Here is a 22003-nt window from a genome sequence, read left to right as displayed (position 1 = left end):
GGAAATGTACAGGGATAGTTAAGATGAAGGTGCAAATGTATAAAGACTGTACAAAGACTTTGCATGTTATACTTCATGTATCAGTATGATGTAGAGAGGAGTGGTTGGTGTGAACAGATGGGTTCTATGAAAATGGGTCAGATACACAACTTGGATAAGTCTCCCAGAAATTTTCAGGCTTTGCAATAGGACGGAGTCCCAGCAGATATATGAACATGCAAACACACACACTCACCCATCCACTGGCTATGCCCCAAACAAAGAAACTGGTAATCTACAGGAATGCTAGGAGAAGGATTGTGTAAAGGGATCTAATTCCACTAAACTCCTGAATGGAGTTACTACTTTTCAAACTACTTGAATTGGGCTTTAGTAGGTTTTCTTCTTCTTGCCCCTCATCCCCAAACCATCCCACACTTGTTCTACATAGCAGTTGTTCTTCATAATTACTCATGCTTCAGAGTGACATGAGGCCTTTTTCAACACCTCTGTTTTATGTACAGGAACAAGACATTGAGCATTTTAAGATGAGAACAGATCAGAAATTGTCTCAAACCTACTCAGACTGTTGGCCCATCTCACTCAGTGTTATCTACACCAGGGGTGGGGAATCTTTTTCATCCCTTGTGAGGGCATGCCAGCAGTGAGAAATATTACCTCGGGTTAAGAACTTTCCTTCAGAGTGAGAACAGAAATTGTCCTCTGATGGCGCGGCGGCAGCAGGAGGCCCCATTAGCTAAAGTGGTGCTTCAGGGTAATAACAGTTTCAGGTTAAGTAAGGACCTCCGGAACGAATTAAGTACTTAACCCAAGTTACCATTGTATAGTAGACTACAGATCACCTATGCAAAAGACAGTTTCCTAACTTCCCCAACTATACATCCTTCCAGCTGGCCAAGCAAGAGGCATGTCACAGTTTAAGGTTCAAAAGCATTGGAGGAGGGCAGAGAGCAGGGCCTAGGGAGGGGCATGGCCTACGAGAGAGATCTGCAGAACTTCCCCACTCCTGGTCTACAATGATGGGCAATGGCTCCCTGCCACCGTCACAGCACTATGTGTAGATGTCACGGTTTGAATCTGAGACCTTCTGCATGTATTCTGCCATTGAGCTATTGGGCTTATTTGTGTTCTATCTCATTTATTCCAACCAAATATTAATATTTTCCTAATGGGAGTTTTTTTTCTTAATTCACTATTAGTTTTTGACAAAACCTGAGATTTTCATTTTGCCCCTTAAGCCACAGCAGGAGAGGAGGAACACCTTTGAGTTTGTGAATTACAGACGACCAATTTTCTAACTGAGTCTATTGTGAGTTACTGAATGACTGTAGGGAATGTGTGGTGGGGTATATATAATTGAGCCGGGGCCAACTGTAGGCAATTCCATTTGTTCTTCTCCTTCCCCATTGAGTAGTCTTAAGTAACAAAATTCTCTCTGTCTCATAAACTCTCCCTGCAAATTTTAATTTTTAATAAACTTTGCCCAAGTAGGATTTAAAGCTTATCTTAAAAGACATATTTAGAGTGCTGCCATGGTAAAGTGATTTGTGTGTGTGTGTGAGGGGGAAATACGTACAGCTGAAAATAGGCTATTTCTGCTTGCCTGCTCCAAACTCCGGCAAGAGTTTTCAAAACAGGATGACTTGTCAAGGCAGATGCTGTGCAAGCCCATAATTATTAATTAATAATCGGGACTTGTGGCTCTTGGACTGCCAGAGACGGATTTTGTTGCATCTGAGAGCTCTGTGGGGATGAATCAGTGAGGCAGCCAAACTGCATTGATGTGCGGCAATGGCGGGAGGGGGGAAGGGGAGGGAAGAGAGAGCAGATGCTGTTGAAACAGCAGAGATGAGTTGGAAAGGGTAATCTGGAAGCATGGTGTGGGCAGGTGTTCTATGGGTTGAAAGGAGGAGGGCCATGTTGGTGGAAAAAACGAAGCCTCTACAGCAGGCATTACAGAAGGGCAGCATGTGAGTTAGGTGCGGACATGATTCACAGTAAGTGGCTTCTCCACTTGAAAGTTCTAGGGGCCCTGCCTGGTGCTCCTGTAGGAAGCTCCAACCCAATTGTCTGCAGTGACCTTTGGTATCCACAGGTGAAGAAAGCCCACACTTAAATGGTAACATCTTTCTTTTGGATTTGTATGTAAGCATATGTATCTATCTGTAATGCTATCTCTGATCAAGTGCATGCACTCCTTAGCTATTGTGCTCCAACTGGTAGGTGGTATCCCTTGATTATAGACTATAACTATTTCTAGTTCTGTGGTCTTTGTGAACATAGAGGCTGGACATCCATGTGTTAAAGTACGACTGACCAGCCCCTACACCACTGCTGCCACATAGGCACAGAAAGCTGGATAGTGTGTATGTGTCATGTCTCTGAATGGGATGCTAAGGGCCTTCTCCCTGTCCAAATTTCACTCTGGATTTTGGAATTTCAAATTATTGGATCTTCAGTGCATTAGCAACCTACCATTCTTCTTCTACTCCGATTTCCTGGCTTTGTTCAGGCGGTACATGGGCGGTTTGTAAATGGTTACCAGTGCACATGAGGGCACGTGGACATTGATTAAATTACCACACACACACAAGAAATATTGATGTGATAGCGCAGTTGCATTAAGATCCCCATTTTGTGTGCAGTTTTAATCAAGAGTGCATTGTTAATGTGTAAGTAGGGAATACACATGAACTGAATACTGCTCATGTTCTGATTCCAAAATTATTTTTAGGACTTCTCCAAATTAAAACAGAAGGCAGGCAGAATGTGATGCAGAGTACAGCCAACCCATGGAACAATAATGAAGTGAAATAGAGGACATCAGCACATTCCTAATTTGTGGCATGTTGGACATCTGACTCCCATCAGCCCCGGCCAACATGGCCAAAGGCCAGGGATCATGGAAGTTGGAATCCAATGACATCTGGAAGGCACCAGGTTAGAGAAGGTTGGTCCAGAGGCAAAAACAGCCTTGAGGCATGAGATGGCATGCACATACTGTACTGTACATTGCAATAGTGCTGTCAAATAGTTGTGTCACATCTTTGCCAAAATGTTGACCACCATTGTCCTAAATGAGGTACCAATTTATTAATGCAGTGCGAGGTACAATACATCAAACTGGAAGAGTGAAGAGGGGAAAGAGTGAGTTATTGTGTTCTGTTCCTGGCCTGAGTGAGGAGAGTCTAAAAATGTTACAACTGCTGAGGGTATAAACAGGACATTCCACAAATCTGCTGGTTATCAGCAGCTATGAGAGAGCCTGTAATGCATTCAAAATAATTAACCTTAAGTGCATGAATGGCAAAGGGAAAATTTAGTGTATCTGTTTAAAATATTGTTGAAATGATTCTGGCAATTTATTATCTAGCAGCTCACTCTGTGTTTTGTTCTGCCAGCAGTTAATCATGGACAGTATAGCTCCCAAACAGAAGTTCTTGGTTAGTTCTGCGGAAGAGATGAGAAGACAGCCTGTTATTAGGACAGGTGGTCTAAAGTTCTAAGCCTGGGACAATCAACATGGTGTCTCCCCCCCCCCCCCCATGTTGTTTGGCTATAATTTCTTTGAGCCCCAGCAAGCATGGCCAGTTGTCAAAGATGATGGGACTTGCAGTCCAGGAACATTAAGAGGGCACCATGTTGGCTACTACTACTCCCAAGTTTTATTACACAATGGGTGAAGTGCATTTATATCTTCTCCTATGTTTTCCCCCTCATAGACTACCTGGAACACTAGCTTGTCTAGGCATCTACTTTGAATACTGATTAGGGAGGTGTATGTGAGAGACATCTAGTCTCATACACCTTCCAGGCACATGATTATTCTTGAGGGGCATCTGTATTAAGAGGTTAGAACACTAGCTACAATAAACATTCTTACACACACCTTTCTGCAATTCCTTCTTGAATTGTATCCAAGAGCCTTTTAACCTTTTTATATCATGAACCACCCTGATATCTGGTGGTCTATAAATCAAATCAAATCAAATCAAATCAAATCAAATCAATAAATAAAAACATTGCTGTGAATCAGGCAACCCCCCTGCAATTAAAAATTCCCCCCTTCCCTCCACTGAAAGCGGCAATGTTGCCCCAAATACAGTTCTCTTTCTTTCCAAGTAATTTTAATTCATTGGTTTTTTTTAAAAAATGTATCTTTAAACTATATGTTTTATTGGAAGCTATAACTATTGCCTTTTCTATTTGTCTTTTGTTCTTATTCATCAGGGAACACTGTAAAGGAAAATCCAGTAGCAGTTCTTCGCAGAATGATTTAAAGTGTTTTCTGCTTTCCCCCATTCCATCTCTCCCTTCCCCAGTAAATTGCAATAGCTTGAATGAGAGACTATGGTATGGTATAGTTTAAGAAGCGGGGAAAGATATATTAAAATATTAGTCATAATATGGCAGACTGATACAGTCCACATAACTGGGAGTTACACAATCCCAAGGAGAGGCAAGTGACATGCACTTCTCTGGTAAGAAGTGATCCTCCTGAGACAGGAAAGGCTGCATGTTTAGAAGGGATTTTTAAGCAGATGGGAACTTACTGCAAAGTGAAGTTATGTGTTGGGGGGGAAAGGGTGGAATGGCCACACAGCCTCTTATAGCCTTGAAAGTAGGTCCACAATAGCTAGTTACCATCATTGTAAAGAAATTATACAGTGGTACCTCAGGTTAAGAACTTAATTCGTTCCGGAGGTCCGTTCTTAACCTGAAACTCTTCTTAACCTGAAGCACCATTTTAGCTAATGGGGGCTCCTGCCGCTGCTGCTGTTGCTGCGCCGCTGCCCGATTTCTGTTCTCATCCTGAAGCAAAGTTATTAACCCGAGTTACTATTTCTGGGTTAGCAGAGTCTGTAACCTGAAGCGTCTGTAATCCGAAGAGTCTGTAACCCGAGGTACCACTGTATTTGCTTTTTTGATAGACTATCAACCACAAAACTGAACAGTTACATGGAAAGGTAGAAAAACAAAAACAGGATAAATTGAGATGAATTGAGATGTGGTTCTTCACTTGGTTCTCTGTAGCATTTCCTGGCTGGCTCACTTGCCACCCAACAAACTAGGATGACCGTTTTTTTGTGGCCTAGGAACTTAATGATGGCAGTAGATGAAGTAATTGAGATTTTGTTTAGTATCATGTATTTAGACACATCTGCCTTTAATCTATGATGCCCTTTACATTGCCTATTATGGGAGCTTCTAAGACTCAAGAAAAAAAATGGAAATAAGCAAACTCCTGTTCTCCTAGATCAGAGCTTTCCAAACTGTGTGTTGTGATACGTTAGTGTGTCAGCTGCAGTGTGTTAGGTATGTTGCACGAACAGTCTCTGTGCTCCTCCTGGGGCTGAAAAAAGTTAGTTTAACCTCCAGTTTGCTAGTAAAACTGAATTACTGTGTCATGAAATGATGCATGTCCGAAAAGTAAGTCACCAACTTGAAAAGTTTGGAAAGCTCTGTCCTAGATAATGTTATTGACATTCCTCTGGTCAACAGAGACACCTGTAAGAAGGTTTGTGATGCAAACTGAGTTAACTTTTCCTGTTAATGACTTTCAATCTCCGATAATTTTTGCCCATACTAAACACTGCACATTGTGGAACAAATACCATTATCTTATGTTTAAAGATTGAATCTAAATCTTTTAAATTCTCTGGAATGTGTGTTAATGTGAGAATTTATAAGGGTGGAAGTTTTGTCCAAAATATCTGAAGGGTACCAGGTTGTTGAAGGGTGTGCTGGCGAGTGAAAGAGTAGACCATCACTAACATCAGCATTAGGTCTTTCTGGGACTCAGTCCTCTGAGCATGTTTCATGATGCCATTTCATGTTGCATGAAGAGTGAGTCCTGATTTCTATACAATAGTTTTCCTCCTGCAGACGGTGAACATCTAGTTTAAGAAACTTCTCACCAGTCCTCTAGTGATTGATTCCTAGGACTGATGTATTCAGCAGGTAGATGAAAAGTATGGTGGTTTGGGAAGAGCACTGAGATAAGTGTAGGATAAAAGGGTGAATGGGAACATTTATTGCAAAAACAATTGCTTCTCCATTTGAAGTTTGCCTTGAGTTCTAAAGTGATTGTGAGGTTCAGAATAGCTTTGGGAAGAAAATTCCCCATGTGGGGATCCTTGTATCTCCAACCCCCCCCCCCCCGCCCATGCACAAACCCATGTCAATCTGCCAGAGTCTTGCAGTAGCAATCCTCTCTGGTACCATGGCTTGCTTCCCATCTTTCTCTTTCTCAGGGCTTTAAGCCACCGGGGCGTGTGCATTTCAGTGTTAATTTGTCCCAGTTCGCAGCAACAGCATCATTAGTGGAATAATGTGGCTGCTGTAATTACTGTGGGATTTGTATGCAGCAGCGCACTATTTCATTGTGGCAACCCTTACTCTTTAATCTGCATGGGCCATCTGGTTTATTTCTTAACTAAAAGTTGTGTGTTTCATTGCTGTTGCGGTAAGAACGGTTACTCAAGCAGAAAAGAGCACCACCACCCGTTTGATAGGCCTTTCTCATTTTCTGAGTAAGACTGCTTCTGGTTAATGCTGTGCAGCTGAGTTGTGCCTGTGTCTGGCCATTGCTTCTGTTTCAGTGACATTTTGAAAGTGTGTGATTGAGTTTCAGCATGTTTGGCAGTGGTTTATAGATACCTGAGAAAGTGCTTCTAGATGTTAGGGAAAAGTACAAGTGAACTCTGTCATTTTACCTTAAGCTCCTACCTCATCATAGAGCCATTAAAGTGGTGTACTGTACTATGGGACGCAGGTGGCGCTGTGGGTTAAAGCCTCAGCGCCTAGGACTTGCCGATCGAAAGGTCAGCAGTTCGAATCCCTGCGGCGGGGTGCGCTCCCGCTGCTCGGTCCCAGCGCCTGCCAACCTAGCAGTTCGAAAGCACCTCCGGGTGCAAGTAGATAAATAGGGACCGCTTACCAGCGGGAAGGTAAACGGCGTTTCCGTGTGCGGCTCTGGCTCGCCAGAGCAGCGATGTCACGCTGGCCACGTGACCCGGAAGTGTCTCCGGACAGCGCTGGCCCCTGGCCTCTTAAGTGAGATGGGCGCACAACCCCAGAGTCTGTCAAGACTGGCCCGTACGGGCAGGGGTACCTTTACCTTTACCTTTACTGTACTATGAAACATCAAAATGAAGTTAAGAATTAATTTAAATAATATACATTATTATATTAAGCCCAAGAACCACAAGTTACATGGCTAGTTGTAGTACTTGTAATATTCTTTTTATTTTAAAACTTTAATAATTTTTGTGGGGGCATATAAATAAAACTGAAAATAAGAACACATAATATAAACTTGGAATGCAAAATACGTGTACGTAGATGATTATAAGAAACCACAATACTACAAAATAATTGCATCATATAACAAAACATATTCCTTAAAAGAAGATACACCCACACCAGTGCAGTTTATTCTTGTTCTATAATAGTACTGGTAAATATTATTGAACTGAATCCAGACACTCGTTTCAAAAATGCCTCCTTATAATTCCTACCTTTATTCTATAAATCTGGTCTGAAATCTTGATCATCGCACCCAAGTACCATGGAGGGTTAAGCTGCTCAACTCTATATCATTTCATGGGGGCTTGTGTGGTATACACCTGGTTCCCCTGGGTTTTAAAATATGCAGATTTTACCTCCAGTAGCACCCCTCCCCCCCAAAAAAAATCACTGCCATCTTGCATTTGTGCTGTCCATGTGCTACATGACTAATAAATGCACCTGGCAGATCCTGTGAGCCTGCTTGTCGATCCTGCTGAATCTGAGAAAAGTAGGATCAATAGCACTCTAAATGTAGCTGTCAGAGCCAGGAATGTCTGGCCAGTGATGGGCCCGTTTGCTTGGAGCAGCTGGTTATGTGTAATTCTGAAATGGCAGGGCAGTAGCCAGAAAAGATGAGAGGATTACTCTGGAGTAACAGCCTTGAACAGATAAATGTGACCCTTCATGCATCTTATTGTACTGTATTAGAGAAGTGCAAGGGGAATGGAGCCAGCATGTTCTCGTCTGATAGCATGGGAGTAATGTCTGTTCTATATAGCGTATTCATGAGGAGTGGAGTGCTGGTCTCTCAGCTGGATGCTTCTGTTGAATAATCACAGCTGTCTAGTTCGCTTGATACATAGTATTTCTCTGTATTACTTGTTTGGAAAATAAACTTTGAAAGTCTTGATAGTTGATTTTAGAATCTGTTTGTTTATCCACATGTGGCTCTGAAGCAGATGTTTTGCCACAGGCAAGCTCTTTGTTTCCTCATGGCTTTGCATGAGCTCTGGTTGCATCTTGGGTCCTGAAATGCGCATCCACAGATCACAGCTCGCTCCCCCCTGAAAAAAGCTGCAGAGCCCTGAACTGCTTTTAAAAAATACATTTCTTCCCAGCAGCCCTCAGTCTTTTCTTTGCAGTAGGGCAGGAAGTCTCCTTTTCATTAGTAATGACCCATATTCGCCGGTTGCTAATTTATTCATATCTCCAGTGTTCCTGTAGTATATTGAGTAGGAATTGTTGAACACCAAGCTGTTGAGCTTGGACTCCACACACATTATGGACTATTGTCATGTAATCTCTGTGTTCATTTGATGGCAAACCCTATTTCAAGCCATACATACTGTATTTTTCGCCCCATAGGGCGCACCGGCCCATAGGGCGCACCTAGTTTTTTTGGGGTGGGGGAAATAAAGAAAAAAAATTTATTCCCCCCCCCAGGCGCGGGGCTGGGGCAGGGGAAGCCCAAGCTTCCCCTGACCCCAGCCCCCAGAACAGGCTGCTATCCGCAAGCCTAGGGAGCCCGGCGGGAAGTCGCGCCGGGCTCCCTAGCGTTGCGGAGAGCTGCGCGAAGCTTCGGCACACTCTTCAGCCCGCCCCAGGCTTCGGAATGCAGGCAGCTCTGCGCATCCCTTGGGGTTCCACAGAGCTTCCTGAAGCCTGGAGAGCGAGAGGGGTCGGTGCGGACCGACCCCTCTCACTCTCCAGGCTTCAGCGAAAGCCTGCATTCGCCCCATAGGATGCACACACATTTCCCTTTCATTTTTGGAGGGGAAAAAGTGCGTCCTATAGGGCGAAAAATACAGTACATTTCTGTGGCAGGTGGGAGGAAAAAAAAAGATGATCTGGATGGTTTAGGAGCCCACACTTGTTATGTTGGAAATTTGCAAAAACAAAACCTGTGACTGTAAGAGAATTTGCAGCTACTATATTTTTAATGCCTCAAACAATGATAGTAACGATGTTGTGAACACATCAAATAATCTCCTTAGGGGAGGGGGGAAGTAAAGGGATTTGTTCTTTTGCCATGCATAGGCAGTGCTGAATCCTATTTAAATAGTTTAAAATGCCTGAGGAGTGTATCTGATTATGGATCAAATGTGAAGACCTCCGCTATGAAGTTCACTAGGTGAACTTGAATCTAGTCACTGTTTTTCAGCCCAGCCTACCTCACAGGGTAGTTGTGAGGATAAAGTGAGGAGAGGGAGAACCATGCTTATTACCTCGAGCTCATTGGAAGAAGGTGGGATATAAATGTAAAATAAAGATCTCGTTCATGCATTATGTTCCTGAGTTAAATTCTTCCCTGAAATTAATGACTGTGTGTTTTAAAATATGTTTCACAATATTTTAACCTGCCAAGAACCTTAACTGCGGGGGAAGTCCATTTTGAAATAGACACAAAGGTTGGGCAGCAGAATATAGATCATGTAAGTGTGATTATTGGAGTAGACTTACATTTGTTCTAATTTTCTTTCTACTCCATTTTCTCTGAGCCGATATTTTTTGTTATTTTAGCATTAAATGAGTTAATATTGACTCTGCAGGCTTTATGAACAATTTGGGGTGAGTGCTGAGGGAATCCTATTATGGAGGTCTTTGTGAGACCAAGCATCAATAATTGGCTAATTTTGAAATGCCAGTGCCTCTTGGAAATTAAGTTGTATTGGAAAATGATTGTGCTAAACAACTGAGTAACACTTACTCATTTTTTTCTTGTTCTGCTTCCAGGTGGAAGGTTTCAGAGTAGGGATTCAGCACACTGATTGAGAAACTCAGATTTTGATGATCTCCAAACTGATCCCCATTTAACCCAAATTATAGATCAGGGAAACACACTTAATTGCTTGTCCTTTCCCCCCCCCCCCACTTTCAGTTTAGGACAAAAGCTGAGAGTGTGTAGTCAGAAGATTAATTTCTTGTTCATATTAAATGAGATGCTGTATTTCTGCCATCTTGTAGAATTCTCCCTTTCTACCTGTACTGTCTGCCTAAATTGGTCTAATATAGCAATCTCACTGATAAGAACTAAGCTGATGGGTTTCATTTTCATGTGATCTTAACACATCTGATTGATAAACATATCCAACTAGCAAATCAGGATCTGGAGTTGTCCATGGTGGGTGTTGGAATACTGGATCAGCAAAAGAGATCTCTGAACACACCCAGTATTCAGATAATTTCTAGGCCAGCATCATCATCATTTTTTACACATTTTTATGACCTGGAGAGGGAAAGAACATCTGATTGTTCTGAGTGCTGCAGACATTCCTGTGGGGAAGGTTCGGTCTGTTCATTTTGTGTACATCCAGTGTACTGTGATGCACTCAGTAATGTTATCACATGGAGGTGGGCATTCTGCCAGCCTTTTTCCTCAGTTCAGCGTGTCTGGCTTCTGCTTGCACCTCACATATGGGATGGTAGGCAGGGAGAGTTGCTGTTTTTTTCTGTAGTTCTCGTCTATAAACAACCCCTTCCCCCAAATGTTAAGTTGCTGTTCTACACTGTTTTTCAACCTCCCTTGTTCTTGCGACATAGTTTTACATTACATGAGGCAGATGGCCTATGAGGCTCATTTCTTGCGTGGATCTCTGGGGCCATTATTGTGGTTCAAGGAGTTCTTATTCAGCTAGCCAGTCTGGAGGGTGGGATAACCCTTCCCCCTGGAAGAGGACAGAAGACTCTGAATTCTGCCTTTTTCAGTTCAAAGTAGAAACTACCCCAGTGAGAGGAATGCTACCCACCCCGCCCCCCAAGAAAACTGGGAACAGAAATCCTCTTTTTCTTCTTAGATTGCAGACTCACCTAACTGTGTTATCTTGGCAAAGACTATACAAGTTGACTTTATCAAATAATTGAATACTAGGTGCAACCAGTAGTACAAAGTTATGCCCTGGGAGTATTTTAGTGCTTGAACAAGATACACTTCTACTGTGTCAATCTACGTTGAGGTCTCCATTTACAAAATTGTTGTATGAATCATCATTCTCCACATTGACCATGGGAGAATGCATACATACACAATTTATATGAATTATTTCTGGTTTTTATTTTATTTTATTTTATTTTAGCTGGGCACATATCCAAAACTTTACCAGAATGAGTGGTAGTAATTAAAGTGGCATTCAGCAGCATCTGTTATGTATGAATTTGTCTCCGCTACTGTAGGTCCCATAGCTCTGCTATTAATTTATTTATTTCATAAAATGTATACACTGCTTGATTGTAAAAAAAAACAAAAAAGATCAACTCCAAAAACCTCAAACAGTTTACAAAAGATAAAACAGGAAAATCAAGGGGAAAAAATACAACCCTACTTTTAACCATACAAAAGTTAAAGTACTTGCATAGATTAAAATTACCTCAACTTTCTAATCATCTTTGTAAGCTTGTCTAATCAGAAATGTTTTTAGCAGGCACTGAAATGAGTGCACTGAAGGTGCCTGCTAAAATTTAGTTGAATGCACAATACAAGAAAACAGTGGGTATGAGTGCTTATAATTTTGCATTATGTTTTTAATTAAAACCAGGCCTGGTTGCTTTGTTTTTATACTTTTCCATTGTAATGCCCTGAAGGATTTTAAAATGGTACATGTTCATGCAAATATTTTCTCCTTTCTTCTTCGCCTAAATTTATTTTTCCACTTATTTTAACAAAGCTTCACTTTCAGCCTGGTTACAGTGGTGGCTGGCAGGAAGTGCATTGGCACTGTTGTTGGGTGAGCTTGACCATAGTACTAAAGGGGTCATGTGGCTGACTTTTCTGTGGATTTCCTTGGTGCAGGAATAATTCGTTTCTCAAAACACATGCAAATTGATTAGAATTAGTGATGCCCTTGGAAGGCGGTCATTATGCTTGGGATGGCTCCTCTCACTGGCTGTGCAGGCAGTCATTGATTAGATGAGCTCATCTGTGGGGGTGTCAAGATACTTGTGTCGCTGGAGCATTGGAACACTTTCACCAGAAGGCATTCACATGTCTAAATAGAACTTACATATGGCTAGGCAACAGTCAGCGCTGGATGGGATGGAGATTGCTCTTCACTGACATTCTGAAGCCTTTGCTCATGCAGAGATTGTACAACTGTGACCCTGCCTGGAAAGTAGCCAGTGGCTCAAGTCTTCTGTGTGAAGAGCAGGGGAACTCAGCCTGGAGCCGAATGTACCTTCCCAGCCTTCTCTGTCTGCCCCTTAGGAATCTCCTCTGCCACACTTCCTTTCCCTATACTGCATCCCTCACCATCACTACTTTTCCTGAGTGGTTTTGCCTGGCTGGAATAAGGTAGTGCTTCTTGGTTGCCTGATTGGAGAGGGGTGTGCATGTATGGATATAAACTAGCCTGTTGCACAAAGGTACAATTTACATTTGTTGTCTTATCCAGTGTTGCCTCTGGCTCCACCCATCACTGTCATGGCCCCCAGAAAGTTGCCTAGATGGGAATGTGGCCCTCAGACTAAAGGTGCCTGACTCTTTTTTCATTCAATATGAAGTAGTTCTTTTAAAGTTTTGTTGGAGTTTTTAAAGTCCGCTTCTGTTCCTGTTCCTTGTGTGGATAATAGCACCTCTTTCTTGATCTTCTTCCACAGCAGGTTAGATAGCAATACCTGGCCAACTGAAGATGTTTCATAGACTTCAGACTTTTGTGATCTGCTTTGTTTTTTATTAGAACTATGAGAACCACCAACCAGGGTCAGGTGTAAAAGATGAGCACTTTGAATTAAAGAATTCTGAGCTCAGGAGGTTGTTTTGAGTACCAAAACGGAACTGAGCACATAGTCCTTCCACGCACAAATCCAGTCCTGATTTCTCCCCCACCCTCTGCCTCTTCATTTCAGTGGTGGAAGCGATGAGCCATTTTGTTGTTGCCTCTGTTAAAAATAAGGAGTGGGAAATCTTTGCTGATCTACTCTTAAGTCTTCAAGAGTTCCTGTTCTATCTATCCCACATTCCTACTATAGAAGGGTAGGGAGAGAGAGACTACAGAACTTTGATTTATTGTGGACTCTGGAAGAAGAATGGAGCTTAATGGCAGCATTTATAAAACAAATTCCCCTTAGCCAGGCAAGCTTTTTAAAGATGGATATGTTAAATTATAGGGAGGGTGTGTGTTTTAAAATAAATTGGCCTATTTTGTTCGTAGGCATATGATTCCCCCCCCTGACCATTATGTTCTCTCTCTTTCTCTTAAACTGGGTACATTGAATGTAAATAACTCATCTGTCACCACTTCCTGTTGAAAAGCTATTATGCTTTAAGGGTTGTTGTAGCAGAGATCAGGTCCTACTTCAGAGGATGCAAAGGTGGGCTCACATCCCAAGTGGCTAAGAGTGATAACTCTGAGATGTCTGTGCCACTTGGATCAGATAGACTACCTGACCGGGGAGGTGGGGGGATAAGGAAGGGGGGAGTTTGATCGAAAGAGTCTATTTTTAAATTAAAGTCCCAGTGTAAACAGAATTAGCTTATGCCAAAGAGGAACTTGATATGTGTGGGAGAAGAAACAAATGGGGTAGACAGGTCTGAATGACTAATAAAGGTAGGAGTTAATGGAACAAAACACAGTACATTAACTTTATTTCTCACATCAGTGTGGGTAACATTAAAAGAAAAAAAAGTCTTCCCTGAAAAGCACACATACAGCTGAAGCCAGAGAACTATAGGAATGGATTTTTTTGAAGAAGCAACAGAATCTTGTAGCGTATAGGATGTGTCACATTTCATGTTGCTGCATTCCGTTGCAAGGCCCTATATTATATAACAAAGTTTCCTTTACTTTGGGGAAAGACATTCCACAGACTGACTTAACAAGGAGAGCACCCTGCTTCCTTCTGCTGTCTGACATCTTGGGGATGTAACAGCTTTAACATCCGCTTGATACAAGACTCCTAACTGAAGAGTTCGGTGGTTTCTCATCCTTTTTTGGTTGGAGAACCCCTGTAGCATGTTATGATATCCTGCAGAACTCCTCTTATTCCTCACCCCCAAAGTAAAACAAATCAAGTAAATTGGTGGTAAGTAACCTAAATAAAAGGGACGCAGGTGGCGCTGTGGGTTAAAGCCTCAGCGCCTAGGACTTGCCGATCGAAAGGTCGGCGGTTCGAATCCCTGCGGCGGGGTGCGCTCCCGCTGCTCGGTCCCAGCGCCTGCCAACCTAGCAGTTCGAAAGCACCTCCGGGTGCAAGTAGATAAATAGGGACCGCTTACCAGCGGGAAGGTAAACGGCGTTTCCGTGTGCAGCTCTGGCTCGCCAGAGCAGCGATGTCACGCTGGCCACGTGACCCGGAAGTGTCTCCGGACAGCGCTGGCCCCTGGCCTCTTAAGTGAGATGGGCGCACAACCCCAGAGTCTGTCAAGACTGGCCCGTACGGGCAGGGGTACCTTTACCTTTACCTTTAACCTAAATAAAATATACACCGCTTGTTTTGTTGTAACACTCACAAAGGCTGGTTTGAACATTTAGCATTGAAAGGTTGAGGGCCACAAGAGGCATTATGGGACTAGATATGACCATGTACTACTCATGAAGTGGAGGTTGTTTATCAGTGGGAGAGGGGGAAATGGGTTCTTGTTATAAAACTCCACAGAATCCCTAAGAGATATCTGTGGAACTGTGGTTGAAAAATGCTGTTGACATTCCCCTCTCTGTTTTTAGCAGGCTTCTCATCTTTGGACCACAACTCTTCTCCTGCTGTCTCCTGTGACTGGTGGCCACTTAGGGACTTTATGAGCTAGTTGGGAGGAATATATGATTGTATTTATTTAAGCATTTTTGTCCCACCTTTCATGTGATACCCCCAGGTGGTACCCCAAGGTATAAACATATTAAGCAGTATAATACAGTAAAAATCCACACAACGATCAAACATATCAGTTATCTTGGGCAAAATAAAACATGATACCATATACTGGAATAAAACATCAGCAAAAGTTGGGAAGCAGAGGGATGTCTACATGAGGCACCAACATTGCAGTAGAGTTGGCGTCTGCCTTACTGAAGGGGGAAATTGTTCTATAGGGTGGGTGCCACCACAGAGAAGGCCTTCCTCTTGGTTACTGCCAAGTCCACCTCTCTGAAATCTGGCACAACCAAGAAGGCCACCTTAGCTAATCATAATGAATATTTCCCATTTTATTTAGGACAGTCACTCAGGAATACCAGGATGTGCTGCAGATATTATTTTTTAAAGCAGTTTTACCATCTAGTCTCTTGTTGAAAATCTCTCATTTGGGCTAATTGGACTTGGTAATCTGAAACAGGGAGGTGGGGGAGAAAATTATTTTCTTGATTTCCTACTAATGAAACCATCTATTAATATTCTCTTTAAATCATTGTTAATTAAGCAAAATGCAAGTTTAATGCTAGGAACAGGACTGCTTCACACTGTGAAACAGGCACTGGGTGGAAAATAGTTTTACAGTTGTTCTTTCCAAAGTGGTGCTTTAGGCTTCTGCGTCTGCTGAAGTCAGAGAGCAAGTGAGCTGTGTGTGTTTGTTTTTGGATTAATAGTTGAAGTTCACTCATGTGGAAATAAAGCAGATTTAACTGTGACTAGAATTTGTCATTAAAAAGTCATTATGGAAGCCGACCAGTAAAGTTCCTTCTCTTTTACCATTAATGACAAAACAATCTTTCTCTTAACAAAAAAAAAAAAAAAAAAGGAAAAGAGGAAAACACTATATTTTCACTTGGAAAATGGTGCAGAAGACATAATATAATTGAACTGTGGTGAAGTGAGTCAGTTTGGGAGATTTATTGATCAATAATGTAGACAATTACAGCTTGTTTATAAAAGGAAAAGCCCCTCCTTGGCCCTGGAAACAACACTGAGACTTTAATAATGATAACTCTGGCATCTAGCTTCAACCGATAAAAGTCAATTGGAAGATATAGGATTTCAATAAAATTATGACACTAGATAAACCTGCCCCAGGAACACATTTTCCCTGGGCATCTGACTTTAGTTAGATTTGTAACTTCAATTTTGTTTTCATTGATTGTGTGTGTGTGCCCGTGTGCATGTGTGTTAGTGTTACAACTAATTAGAAAGTCACTGTCAAATAGCACATGTCTTTGAAGTATTTAAATGCAGATCCAAGAATAGGGGCAAGATTCAGTTAAAAGACTAGGTGACTGTGTTTGATAGGTATAAAATTATGAAACAAACAGAAATACATGGCACTTTGTTACGGGATGGGCAAGGGTGGGGAGTGTTATGTATATCACTTTGAGAAATCTTTTTTAAAAAAGGATTTGGGAGCAATAGTTGATTTTTATAACTTACTGCTTCTCCTTTTGATAGAAAACACATATAGGTGACTTGTGGAAGGGTTGTAGGTAAGTTGTAGAGCACCTGAATTTCACGCAGGTGGTCCCAAGCCAATCCCTGGCACTTGTGCTTGAAAACCTGCAGAGCTGCTTCTAGTCAGTGTAGACGGTTCTAAGCTAGATACTGGCTTTTCGAAGAGTGCAAGGAGACGAGAGAAGGAGAACCTTCTTCTTCCAACCTCACCCAAAGTGGAAGGGTCAAAGGGCTCCACATGCATGCTGTCAGCAAACTTTTGCAGGAGAGAAGAGCATCCAGCCAGGGCTAGGAGGCTGAAGGGAAATAAGTGCCATCTTAATCCAAACTTGACACCCGTATTCACCACATCCTGTTGGCTCTACATTGTTATGGAGGATGGTGTGGTCTGTGCTGTTCTATCAAGGGTCTGATGAATGAATGGGGTGCTGTGCCGAAAGAGGTGCTGTCATGAGAAGGATGCTTGGAAAGGTGGCTAACCTGGTGCTTTGAGCCCTGCCCGCCCAAAGTGTGCCTGTTTTTAAAATATTTTATTTGTTTATTTAGAATAATTTAGAAGCTTCTTAATCAAATAAGCCATAAGCAGTGTACATGAAACTAAAACAATTATAAATATAGAAATAAGATTAGCATTAAAAAATAAATAAAAACCAGGATTATATACCATATTTATCTGTCTATAAGACGCCCCCATGTATAAGACGCCTCCTATTTTGGGGACTCCGATTTAAGGAAATGGGGGGAGATGGCTCCATGTAAAAAACACCCCTAAATATTGGACATTAATTTTTAGGAAAAAACCTAGTCTTATACACAGAAAAATACGGTAATTTTTGTAGATGCCTTCATAAGCTTACTGAAACAGAAAAGCTTTAACAGGCATCTGGAGCAGCATAATGAGGGTCCCTGTCTAATATCAGTAGGCAAGGCACAGGTGTTGCCACACTGGAAGATTGACTTCTCACAGATGGTACTTGCAAGAGTTCAAGTTCTACAGACTGAATCAATTTTCTTAAGGTTACCTGGTCCCAAATTGATAAGGGCTTTATATACAAATAATAAGTAGCCAGTGGTAGAACTGAGGAGTTGCACCACAGCTTTCTGTGTAGCTTTTGGGCCAACTGCAGGGGAAGCTCCATGTGGAATGTATTGCAGTAATACAATCTTGAAGTTATGAACACCTGGACTTACATAAGACCAAAGGCTTGTCTAGTCCAGCATCTTTCCTCACAGTGACCAAGCGAATCGGAAACCCGCAAGCAGGGCATGAGCACACCAACACCCTTTCTGATGCCTTTTGCTGTGCTTTTATTTTAGAGTGTCACCTTCAGGTTAATTGCAGCAATCCATGACCCTTATAGGACCCCTTCCCTTTTTTAATCAGAATCCCAATTTTCATCTGGTTGCTAAGAGACATCTAGAGAAGCAGGTTTTGGACTGCTAGTTTGAGAGAGCAGCACTAGCTAGCATGGAGTTGTACCTCAATAACACTTGAACATTTGTATCAAATCAAAAGTTAGCCAAGAGACATTACACCGTAAATGAATGATAGCCCTTTTATTTGTTTGATAGCTTATAATAAAGGCTTGTCAATTCCTCCAAGTGTCTGCAAAGGGGCTATCAAGTATTTGATTTCAGAAAACAATATATTTTGAATATATCCCTGAAGCCTGCAGGCTTGAGATCTTATGGTATAATCAGGAGTTGGTAGGTGCCCACACTAAGCAGGCCATGTTGAACTGCCTTCCCTATGCATAGCTTCCTTTTTGCCAACACTTTGAAGCAAAGGGAGTAGTTGGTGATGCCATTTCGTCTAGTCCACTGTGAAAGGCGTCTCCTTTCCTGTCCTCCTTCATTAACTCAGTTTCTCTAGCTCGAAGCTGTCCTTTGGTTCCACTGATGAGCCATCTCCAGCATTTCCAGATTGACCTTTCCATACCAAGAGTGTTTTGAACACATCAGCAACATTCTAGCAGGTATTCCCACCTTGCTTTTCACACCGCCTCAAGTTTATATGCTCTTCCTCAGCCTTTCTCAGACACCAGGCTATTAAGCACCTGACATTTTGACAGCCAAGTTGGAGGCGCCCCAGAATCCATATGCTTAAAAGTGTGTGCAGGGTTATATGCTGGCCTCATAAGTACTATTTCTGAAGTGTAACTCTTTCTTTTTTTGGGGGGGTGGGGGACAGCAGCTCCTTTCGAGATCCTGTCTTGTATAGACAAAATACGTCAACATGTTCTCCTGTGAAGCTTCACCCCCTGAGAGAAGGTTTATGGGCAGCGTTTTCCAGTGCTGCTCAGTTAGCAAGCATTGACATATTTATGCCAACAATCTATAGGACTATAGTGAGAGGAGAGAGTTTAGATAATAAAAATATTTCCTGGAATTTAGCAGTGTATCCATTTATTTTACTGTAGCCAGTGAGCTGTGGAGGTCCGTCAGAACTTCCTGCCATGTGCACAAGGAGTTGTGAGGATACCCTGTTAATGAGTGTTAATTTGAGTGTGGGTACAACCAGTGAATCAGCTAAATCTGTAAGGTGAAAGCACTCCAAACAAATTATTAAATAAGCTCTGAGTCTGCAAAAATCTCTCTTGTTGTGCGTGTGTACTATCAAATTGTGAGTGGGATGACTTAGTACTCACAGTTAGTCTTTATCGTCAGATACAGCCTCACTGGATGCTGTGCAGGAGTTCATTTTAGCTTTTGTTTTCAGAGCAGCATGTTGCTGCTTTTCTGGGCAGTCATAGTCACACAGGCCAAATAGTTTTCAAGAAGCTATTTCTGTTTGAGCTCTGAGCCTTTTTCTACTGTCACTATGTATTTGTAGCATGGAAGAGGTTGTCCGCATATCCCTTTGCAATCTCCTTGCTTCTCTAGCTAAACAGTTTATTTAATGCAAATGTGTTCCTCTATTTCAATATATTTGTTTAATTATAATTGTTAATACTGGTGAGAATGGAATGCAACAGAACTGAACAGTGGGGAAATGGCCTAGTCTCCAAGGAGGAACGGGAATAAATTATACCAGCTTCAACGCAGCCTGAATTTATTAATTAAATTTGTATATTGTCCTTCATCCGAAGATCACAGGGTGGTTTACAACATAAAAATAATGAATGGAAGTCATAAAAAGCTAATTGTGTTTGCTTTCCTTTTTGTCCATTTCAACAGGCACGTGATGGAATGAGAGGAATTCTGGATTCCTATGACAGTGAGTTGAACCCATCAGAACACACTCCTCAGCTGAACTTCCGTGTGCGGGAGGCAGAGGACATGGTACAAAAAATGCAAGCGCACTGTGGTGAAATGGAGGTAATGTGGAGTCACCATATTCCCTTGCTCTTTCTGCATCAGTTCTCCATCTGTAAAGGGGAAGAATAGTGACCTACCTCACAGGGTGGTTTTGTCCATCAATGGCTGACATCAATAAGGCTCCAGCATGTGGATAGGGAGCTTGGCAATGAATACCAGTTGTCGGAAACTAAATGTAAAGGAGGGCTGTTGCTTTCATGCTCTTCAACTAGAGGCAGTGTCCTGGCTGCTGCCTCAAAACACACAAGCAGAGTTTCTTACATACAGTGGTACCTCTGGATGCGAACGGGATCCGTTCCGGAGCCCTGTTCGCATCCAGAAGTGAACGCAACCCGCATCCGTGCGTGTGACATCATTTCGACCGTCTGTGCATGCGCGAGCGGTGAAACCCGGAAGTAACACACTCCGTTACTTCTGCATCGCCGCAACGCGCAACCCAAAAATACTTATCCCGAAGCTACTTCAACCCGAGGTATGACTGTATAAGGTAGAAAGAGATCCTTATTCAAGCAGTTGAAGAAGTGTGTATGCACACGAAATCTCATACCAATAACAAACTTAGTTGGTTTCTAAGGTGCTACTGGAAGGAATTTTTTTATTTTGTTTCTTATTCAATTAATGGGCTAGACTCAGCAGCACACATAAGGCTCAAGCTGGCGCAAGATGTTAATAACTGGATGGAAGTGACAAAGATATCCCAACAAGTTTCCATGCCCAGCCCACCAAGCTTTTAAAGACTATGTCTGGTGCACTCCCTTGCAACATTTACTCGCCCTGCAAGGAATATCAGGATTGCAGATGTGTCGTCTTTCAGGTTAGGTGGGTCTGCTCCCTTGCATGAAGGTGGTGCCTGTTTCTAGGTGACAAGATTGCACCCTCATATTTTGGATCCTATCCAGTCCAGTTCTATTTCCCCACTCAGCTGCTCAAAATGCCCCCCGCCCCAAACTCTCCGCAGGGGCTCTCTGCTCTGCTGGAAAGTTGGGGAGGAGAAATGGCATCTTTGTAAGGAGAGAGGGGATCCCGGCCTCCTCCATTTCAGGTTCCCATCATTCAGCATGCCCGCTTTCCTCCTCCTCCTCCTCCGCCTATGTCAGAGATTATCAACTCAAGCTGGATCCCAACAATGCGGTGAGGCACTTGACAGGCATCTGCTTGGCCACTATGGGAAGCAGGGGTCTTTGGTTTGATCCAGGTGGGTTCGTTTGTTCTGAACATTTAAAATAATAATTGGAAAAAAATGTTAAAACATTTAAAGCTGGTATGCATAAGCTATATAGTATAAATTTGCCAAAAACAGATCAATATATTTTGGAGAGGGATTGGAGAAAGGTAGATTTATTTATCAGTGTGCTCTACTTGTTCTGTAGTTATGAGTCTATACAATGATTTACTTTGAATAGATGCAAATTAGCAAAGGTTTTACTCAGTCTTCTGGGGGCAGGGGCAGGGAGATGAATCAGTGCAGTTTCAGTTTCTGCTTTGAAGATTGCCTTTTAAAGCAACTTATCATAGATTTCCCCTGCAGTGCATACTTTATTTAGTTTTTCATAGTTATCCAACTGTTTCTTATTGGGGTGGCTTTAATACCTCTATTCATTCAATCTTGGTAAGGTGAATTGAATGTTCGACTTCCAGGTTTCATTGTTAGCCTTCCACATTTCACACCTTTTTGCTTAAGGGAAAATCTCCTTTTCTGTCTTCTTTGTTTTGGCACTGGTCTGTTCAGTCTTTTCTGAAGGAAGCATGTGGAGACAAATATTTTTTTAAAATAAGAAATGCTTTAAAAAATTCAACTGAATCTAGCAGCTGCTCTCTGTTAGACAGAACAATACCAGATGATAATGAGCTGCTGGTTGCTGATACAATATGGTGATGATGGTGGGGGAACTGTGTGGGAGCAGTAGGGAGTCTGGGCATTTGTTCCCAACATCCAGTATCCAGCAAATGGAAAACTCTTATTTACCTATAGGGTGTGCTGTAACACAGACAACAGAAATCTCAAACAGATGATTTCCCAAATGTCATATTTACTCCTTTACCATAGTCCAGCTACCTTCTTACCTAACTTTGACTCATTCTAAGCCAATTG

At 42.2% G+C, this 22003-nt stretch overlaps 1 protein-coding gene across 2 annotated transcripts in view; it reads left to right on the top strand.

Moving 5' to 3' along the window:
• Window positions 1-22003, top strand: part of MAD1L1 (mitotic arrest deficient 1 like 1) — a 452304-nt gene that overhangs the window by 142583 nt on the left and 287718 nt on the right. For both annotated transcript variants that reach the window (XM_079953794.1, XM_079953795.1), the window contains exon 12: window positions 19771-19911. In XM_079953794.1, coding sequence (XP_079809920.1) covers window positions 19771-19911 — 141 coding nt within the window. The remainder of the gene's footprint in view (window positions 1-19770; window positions 19912-22003) is intronic.

This window comes from Podarcis cretensis (assembly GCF_951804945.1).
Source record: "Podarcis cretensis genome assembly, chromosome: 14".
In the NCBI taxonomy this organism is placed as follows: Eukaryota; Metazoa; Chordata; class Lepidosauria; order Squamata; family Lacertidae; genus Podarcis; species Podarcis cretensis.
Note: the sequence above shows the minus strand (reverse complement) of the source record. Positions and strands in the feature narration are given on the sequence as shown.